Source organism: Streptopelia decaocto (assembly GCF_964273445.1).
Source record: "Streptopelia decaocto genome assembly, chromosome: 3".
Taxonomy (NCBI): domain Eukaryota; kingdom Metazoa; phylum Chordata; class Aves; order Columbiformes; family Columbidae; genus Streptopelia; species Streptopelia decaocto.
The window spans coordinates 79,666,973-79,675,607 of NC_138656.1; the positions used below are offsets into that span (position 1 = coordinate 79,666,973).

At 36.9% G+C, this 8,635-nt stretch overlaps 1 protein-coding gene across 4 annotated transcripts in view; it reads right to left on the reverse strand.

The window, feature by feature from the left end:
• FHL5 (four and a half LIM domains 5) overlaps nt 1-6,666 on the reverse strand; it is a 33,172-nt gene extending 26,506 nt beyond the window's left edge. For 2 of the 4 annotated variants that reach the window (XM_082049929.1, XM_082049926.1), the window contains exon 1: nt 5,418-5,581. Coding sequence is in view for 1 of the 4 variants with exons in the window: in XM_082049923.1 (XP_081906049.1) it covers nt 5,865-5,948 (84 nt within the window). In the remaining 3 variants the exon portion in view is untranslated. Of the gene's footprint in view, nt 1-5,417; nt 5,582-5,864; nt 6,086-6,582 lie in introns of those variants that run through there. The other 2 variants (XM_082049924.1, XM_082049923.1) reach the window with 2 other exon arrangements.
• Nucleotides 6,667-8,635: the final 1,969 nt, after the last annotated feature.

Sequence of the window (8,635 nt, forward strand, 5' to 3'; positions counted from 1 at the left end):
AGCCAATAACAGGCTGATCTCAAAGGAAGGGCTATCTACACAGTCTGGATTTTTACTGACAATTAACATAGTAGGCATCATTACAAGAACTAGCAGTAACAATCCCCTGCAATTGCAATGTCTTTGAAATACAGGGATCCACACAGCATTATTAAAATACATACACATACTTTGCATCTGCTAGGTGAATAGACCATGAAAGGTCTAATCTGGTGGAGAAAACCGGAAAGATGTGATACTCTTTGTATTCTACTACTTTTACAGTAATGAACTGGTTATATATTATAATTCAGACAGAGGGCAAGAAAGGTTTCCAGGGGAGCACACAACAAATGACCAACATGAAAATACACTGTGGGTATTCTTAAGCAGACTTATTGAGCATCCTTCTGCTTCCCTCTAAGTGTTACACAAATGCCGCCTTTGTCTTCTCATAGAACAGGACCCGAGCAACATTTGCATGTGTATGCTAATTAATGCAGCTGAATAATTTCACTCAGTTCATGGATGTCCAATCAATGATTTAATATTTTCTGGAATAGGTTTTTAACTCTGCATATTAGAGCTGGTGTCCTCATATCTACTGGGGAACACTAGACATAATTCACTTAAGGAGTCTCAACATCTGCACAAAGGTCGCCGTAATAAACTTGTACAATTCATATGCGTGTGTTTCACCAAAGATGCGTAATTACGGCAGAGTTATTTTTTCCTTTTATTCTCTGCCCTGTATTTGTTTTAAACATGCTATAAAGCTGGAAAACCTTATTAGTTAAACTACATGGGTGCATCAAAGCCAGGCTGCTGGTCTTTGGGCTGGGGGGAAAAAAGAAAAAATATTCAGATATACACATTCTTTTATGACATGTTCTATATTAACCATTGATAGTAAACCAGCACATTTAATTCCAACACAGCAAAAGGACATATGACTCACAATGTAAAAACTCAGTTCTAGAAGAGAACTGAAAACAGGACTTTTGAAGAAAAATGTTGGGTGTGGTGTTGTTTTTTTTTTCCTTTTCTTTAAATTCATGGCTTTGTGCACTATCCATTAATCAGAAAAAACCCCACGTTTATTGAAGACCTCTTGAGAAGTTTTACAGATAATGTCTTGTCAAACAAGACAGAGTATATCATGGCATCAACTGTGTTATAACTTCAATCTTCATATCCAGTGAGCAGCAACACTGACCAGTCTTTAAAGAGACTCAGCCCTGGGTTCTGTTCATGTCCTGCCAGTGCCCTTTGACATACACTTGAAATCTTTGTGCCTCTTATTTTACCTGTTCTGCCTACTTAGGAGATAAGGTCTGCTGAACAATTATGTGACTGGGTATCCTAACATTTCCCTTAAGCCTTAAAATCTCTGTGCCAGACATCAAACATATTTCTTTCTATTTTAGTAGAGTCCATCTTCCTAAAAGTGGCTATGATTTAAAATTAGACCCTGCAATGAGTAGGCCATGGTATTCTGTCTTTATTATGATGTGAGGTTACTGACCCTTCAGTTACTGCTCTGCTGGGATTTTTGTAATGTCCTGGCATGTGAAAAGGTCCTTTTTTTTGGTTTTGGTACTTTGACTTTCAGAGCGGATTTCTTCTATTATTATAAACATAGGCTATCTAAAAGTTGGTTCCAGTGTAGGATTGCCCTATTCTGACTGAAAGAAATTTAAGGCTAATGTTTATCTGAAAATTCAAGACAGTAAACACTTTTCTCAGACAATTAAAAACCATCAGTAAAATCTTGAAGTTCTGGAAGAAATTTGGAAAGAATAAAAAAATTCCTTTCTAAGATTTTGAACATTTTAAGAACATGCCATTTAACTCAAGGATATTGTGGAACAATGAGTCCAGTGAAACCTGTAAAGTCTACTGAAGTGACAAGGTGAAGCCTGACACGTAGCAACCAATATTGCAAATGAAGAACTGAATCGACTGGTTTCAGTACAGGATGATGCTCAGAGGCCTTAACTCTGACCAACTGTGGGGGATAAAGTCAGTCTGAGCAGGAGGAAAGTGGTAAGCAGCAGCAGCAACTACATTAAGGAACAAATACAATTTAAGTCCTTTTTGCTAATTTATGTTAAATTTGGTAAATATTTTCAGTAAAAAGTCTAAGCAAATGATTAAACAAATTAAGAATTCTGCTACTATGTTAAAAAAATATTTTGAGTTTTTAATTCAAAATGCTTCTCTGCAGTCTTCAGTTTTCAGTCACCAAACTAAACGAAGATTGACAATTAGAAGATCAGCATGAAACAGTTTTTCCTCTAATGTTTTTCCTTTTTTTCCCCCATGCAAATCCCAGACTCACAGAACTCTAATTATGCCACAATTTTGCATGTTATAATACATAAATGACTCACCATGTAGCTGAATCCAAAACTTGAAGAGCTCACTTGAGGAAGGCTGGGCTCCTGATAAATAGATTTACAGCCTAATACTGTTCTGGGTTTTGATAAATAGAACTATAACCTCCTACTCTGAAGTATTTTACAGCCTTCCTTTCAAAGGTTTCAGAATGCTTTTCTAACAACAGTAATAAAGTAAAACCCAGTTGTGAGATGATTGTCTACAGAAAAGGTTAACAATCATCGAAGCAAAGTAATTGACTTGCTCAAGGTCAGAGAGCAAACCTGGAGGAGTGGGAAGAAGCCAGTCACAATGCCTTTGCCACTAGATGGGTCTTCTCATCAGGCTGTGTCCACGCCACTGGCCTGGGATGGTTAAAAGCACCATACAAAGGTTGCTGGATTATCAACTTCCAGTGCCAGAGGTAAGAAGCACTTCCAAAATTAGCTGAAGCAATAAAACGTTCCAGTTGTGAACTTGGCAATTGTCCTTAATGCCTCTGAGGTAATGATTAATATTCTTAAGCAAAATGTTCTGGGTGGAATTTTTCCAGTTTCGTGTCAAACCTCTTAGGGCCACAGTGGTTGAGAGAGTTCCTAATTATGAGGGGTTGTTTCCAGACAGTTTTGGATAACATGGTTTTGAGCTCATTTTTTTTCTCCCCAATGTAACCAACTCGGTTTACAGATAGGGAGCTGAGGCATGGAACAACCTGATGGAGGTCACTCTAGACCTAATTCTGGTCTCCTTTGTGTGTGTGTATGTGTGCTCTGTTGACAGCTACACCATGCTCCTTCACTAGGTTATTTCTATCAGTTCTGTTGTCTCAGCACAAAGACAGTTATGAGTATTTTTTTGAAGGCCAGAGAGGAACCACGGCAACCTGATCATATCCATAACATGCTGAGAGGTACGAGAATTTACCAGTCCTCATATATGGATTTAGAAAAATTCAAACTCAAAGGCAACCACATCTGAGAAGAAAAGTAACCTACTGGCATGAATGAAGTAGAATCAAAGGAAACTCTTAATCTAAGAAAGGGGAACAAGAAAAGATGGTAGCTGGTGTATACTGTACAGAATCAGAGAAGAATGGCGATATTCACAAAATCTAAGCTAGGCCTACTGAGGCTAACGAACAAGGCAACTTTTATAGTTAAAAGAGATAAATTCCTCTCTAGCAGAAACTTAACCATCATTTTAGAAGCAATCAAGGGAGATTAGTTAGCCTTTGTATCAGTCTTGTCCCTCACTGTATCTCTGCTATAGAATTTTATTAATGTATTTTTAATACATCAGCTCAGTGTTTTTGGAGTAATGTTTGCATGTTTCTACAAACCCATCCTTATTTCATTCCACTTCTATCTTACGGGAAAATACAAATATATGAATCAAGGAGTTCACAACCTCCTTTCTCACTAGAGCTGTGTGCCCTGATCCCAGAAGAATGAAATTGGCTGCAGGAGCCTAAGCAGAGCATTAGCAGCATTTTGCAACACATTCTTCCAAACTTGGGGCTCTACAGACTTCAATCAAACAGTAAAACTGGAAATTATTAATATTACAAGCACCCTAGAATTAGTCATAAGACATCACCTTACCCTTAGCTGGCAGGGAAGCGTGCAGAAAAACTCAGGTCAGCTTTATTACCCAGGTGATCTAAAAGCCTGAAGAACATCTAGGCCAGGGGTGTCAAACTCATTTTCACCGGGGGTTGTATCGACCTCGTGGTTGCCTTGAAAGGGCTGAATGGAATTTCAGGTCTGTCTAAATGCAACTACTCCTGCATTTATACAGTCCTAAAATTACATTCAGCCCTTTCAAGGCAACTGCAGGGCTGATGCAACCTCCAGTGAAAATGAGTTTGACACCCCTGCTCTAGAGCTTATTTTATCATCAAGAGGGCTGCTCATTCAAACAGGGTCAGAATTTCACCCTCTGATTTGGGACTTGTCATTTGAAAGTTAAAATTTTCACATTTCTTTCTGTCTGCCATGGTTAGGTAATACTGAAAGTTTTAAACTTTTTTTTTGTTTTGTTTTGTTTTTTTTGGTTTTTTTTTTTGAGAAATAAACACAGAAAAAGAAGAACATAAAGCACTCTGAACGTATTGGTATAAAGCCCACGGAACATATGTCTTACCAAGTCAACCAAAACCAAACAGTTCGTAAAATATGACATCCTGCAAATAACCTGGAGATACCATAGATCACAACTAATCAGAATCTCTTTCAAGCAGCTTTTGACTCCATTTTGCTCTGATCTTACAGGAAGGTTAGTATGCCATCTTAAGTTGCTACCAATTACACAGCTTCAAATCAAACTGACTTTTCTGAAACTGCGATAAAATTACATGGCAAGAGCATCAGCAATCTGTTGAAATGTTAATATGTGAAATCCGTTACAGCCTGTTCTGCTGAAATACTCTACAAATGTCAACTCACTACACAAATGGAAGAAAAATACAGGTGAAAATATTAACCACAAACAAAAAAAGGCATCTGAAACTGGTTTTCTAAATGTGAGAGATTTTGTGCCCAGGTCCAGATATAAAAGCAGATCTTTTGAAAACAGGGATAATTAAAAAAAATTTTCATTCATATTATTGAAATAGAAACTGTATTTGATACTTTTGTCCAAATTGAATTGCAACCTCATTATCAAAAAGACTCTCATTATGAAATCAAGTAGCAGTACAATTAATATATATAGACTTTCACTTAAGAAATATTTCCATCATTACCCATACTTCTTTTTTTATTCTGCAATATAGGCAAACATTTCCAGCACCATTTCAGTAAACAGTAGTATATCCTTTCCATCACTTTCCCTTCAAATTCTAAACCAAAATTATGATCTTAAATATGTGATAGCTAAAAGATAAAACGAAGTGTCTTATGGAGAGATAATTTGGGGTTGATACTTGATTTTTATAACAAGTCAAAATAGTGCTATAAATACCAGTTTGGAAACTGGTTTTACTTCAAAAAAAAAAAAAAAAGGCAAGAACAATCCACATTAGGTGTTAAAATTAGTTATGCTAGAAACAAGTGACTTACCTTATCAGAAAATACACTATTTAGAAAGTTTTCTTGCAATAGCAAATAGCTATGAAAGGTTGCTAAGAGATAAAAACAGTGATTCAAATGTCATAGCAAACAGGATACACTTTTTTTTTGTTGGCTTCTTCTTTGAAGTAAACAAAATTAATTCTCATCTCATTACAAAGGAAACCCCAAACAATCTTCCTGTAAATTAATGAGTGAGCCAATTACTAAAATGAAAACAATTGCATCCAAATAAAGTGTGGCATTTCTTCTCATACACAAAATTAAAAACAAATTGCTAGATGTGTAGAATTCTGGATCTAATTTAATTAGCAGTTTTATGTGTGAAGAAAGAAGTCCCTGCTTACTTGCTCAAAATGCTAAATTAGGTACCTCGTATACTACCACATTTAAAAATTATCAGATAAAGGAATTAAGGAAAAGAGCCTCAATACTCACATTTGGTTTTAAGCTGCTTCTCCTGGTAACTTTTGCAGCAAAGTAAAGGAAGAAACAATTATGCGTCTTTGCAGAAACAAGCATTCATCAAGTCCAAAAGAAACAGAACACTTTGCCAGAGCTATTTGAGGGTCCCATCAGAATTTGGCTGGACAGAGGAAGGCTGAGGGTCAGTTTGTTTCCCTTAGACCTCATGACATGCAAATAGCTGGCTGCCTCACCACCGAATCAAATCATTCTTTGACATATTGTGTTTACAAACTGCAAATACATACCATGCAGGACGTTCTTAAAGGAACATATTTCAGAGAGTTGTCAAAAGGGAAAAGGCACTTCTGCTAAAAACCTAAAGAATCAAAGCCCCCCCCGAGCCCCAAACTGTTTAGTACAAGGAAAAAAGAAAAATAATAATTAAAAAAAAAAAAAGAATAAAAGAAAAAGAAAAAGAAAAAAAAAAAAAGATGGATCATCATTCATTCCCAGGTACATTATGGTCCATGCTTAATTAATCCAAAAGATGTCATGTGGCTTTGTAAAGCAGAAAAGAAATAGAAAAGTCCTGATTGCTAAACTATGACTGTTGTGTACAGGAAATGGGGGCAGCGGGAATCGCTTTTCCAATTTCAGAAAAGACTTTTGTGGACCCAGTAGTAGAGCTGCTTTGATGCTACCAAAGCAATTTCTGGGCTGGAACAATTTGCTGCTCTCCCAGCCTTACCACCAGAGTGGCAGTGACGGTCTCCTCTAGGTTCTCACTCATCAGTATTTCCCAGTTCTGGCCTTTGAGTTGCAGTCATCTCTTCTACAAAAAAACAAAAGTTTGGATGGAGAAGGGGCCAGCAAACTTTCACAAACAGCCTACTGCATGCACACAACATAAAGAAGTGCTTTGCATAAGTCTTTATGCAAAGATCTTTAATCAATCACAGCTGAAATGAAGGATACTGTGTTCATTTAAAAATGCAGGATGAAGTTAAGCAGAGTGAAAAAAAGGGTGGCTGCTTGTGGGATGAACCACGACTGACCTCCAGGCAGATTTTTCCACAACCAAGAGCCAGTTGATCTGAATCATTTAGTCTACAATGTCAAGTGGGTGGGAGCTGTTTTATACCACAGATTGAAGAAAGCAGAAAATGTTTAAATGGTTTGAAGATGTATCACGCTATATAAGACTTCGCTAAAATTGCCAGATTGGGACGACATGTCCAGAGGTTATCTGTGCCTAGGTAGTGTCTTGCAAGATACTACATCAGACTGATCATTTGATTATTATTGCTGAGAATTCATCATCTCTGTTTGTAGATGACTGCTTTATTAAACTTCTGCAGACACTTATTTTGTCTTCTACTCAAATGAGATTGAATTAGTTCCTTCTATTATTAAATGAACTATAAGCTTTATTTATACCAAGCACTTTTATACTGATTTTTCAAGCCTGCCATCTTTTGCAGATAGAGAAGACAGAGAACAAGTTAGGTTTGAATTTGAGTCCAGAATGAGAATCATTAATAGTTTCCTCTTGCCTTTACTTCTAGAAATAAAAATGGAAGTACAGTTCTTGACTAAGAACCTTTTGAAGCTCATAAGACAGAGCAAGACAAAAGCATTATCCAAGTGCATCTGTCAAAGGTGCTACTGACAACTAGAAATAGTTATTCATACATTATTTCCAGAAAGGCTGTGAAGACACCTCTCCTCTAGCACATCACCTTCTTTAAACTTCAAAGGCTATCCTTAAATTTGTCTAACTGTAGACAGAGTTCACAACTATGTTAGCAGACATGCCCAGAGAAGCACTTAAAACGGAGGCAATAGTTTTTGTCAGTGGGTGCGAACTGAGTACAACCGAAGAGGACAAAAAAACTTTGTTGCCTCTTCAGAGTTATCAGTTAGATCCTCTGAAGCTCTAACAGCTCCCACATCTCTTCCTGAATTTCCTGAAATAGAAAACAGCTTATTTCATCTGTCCCCAGACATGACCTGTCTTGACCTGTCTTCCTCTTCACATTGAGGATTTGGGAAATTCAGCAACAAAATCGTGTTTCTCTTTAAACTTCTCAAATTGCTCTTCCTACTTTGGATTTTGTTGTTGTTCATCAATTAAAAAAAAAAAGTCATTCCTTAACAATTCCTAAATATACATATATATAAATAAATAACTCCTTTTTCCTGAGAAAACATCCTTGGCATTAACTGAATATGTTATTTGGGTCAACAGAGAAAGGAATTCTGCTCTCACAGCTATCCTGTTTATCCAAAAGCTTCAGATAATTACGATTTTCTATGTTTAAAGTACAATCATCATTCCAAAAGTTTGAGCAGCACATATTTGGAGGCTCAAAAAGCACTCAAGGGAAAAACCACTACATGCCTTGTTCTTCTATTCCTCCCCAGGCACCAACTTTTGGCCCCTGCTGGAGACACAACATTGAGCTACGTAGACCTTGATGCGACTCAGTACACTCTTGTGTCTTCTGCAAGAGTACTGAACTTCCTATTAAAAAAACCCCAACAAAACCAACAACAAAAACCACCAGCAAAATCTATCCAGTTTTACAGAAATTTTCATTTTCCTGGCCTATGGAATATGTAACTGTTACTTATTAAAAAGAAAAAAGAAATCAAATTCAAGGAGCCACCACTGCACAAGTAGCCTACTCATGAGCCTACAGAGGACAGAAATCCTGTAGTTTTATCTGAACAAGCTGTAAGATGGATTCAAGCAGACAACAAATCCCAGTGCTATTACTTAGAAACTTGTGCCAAGTGTT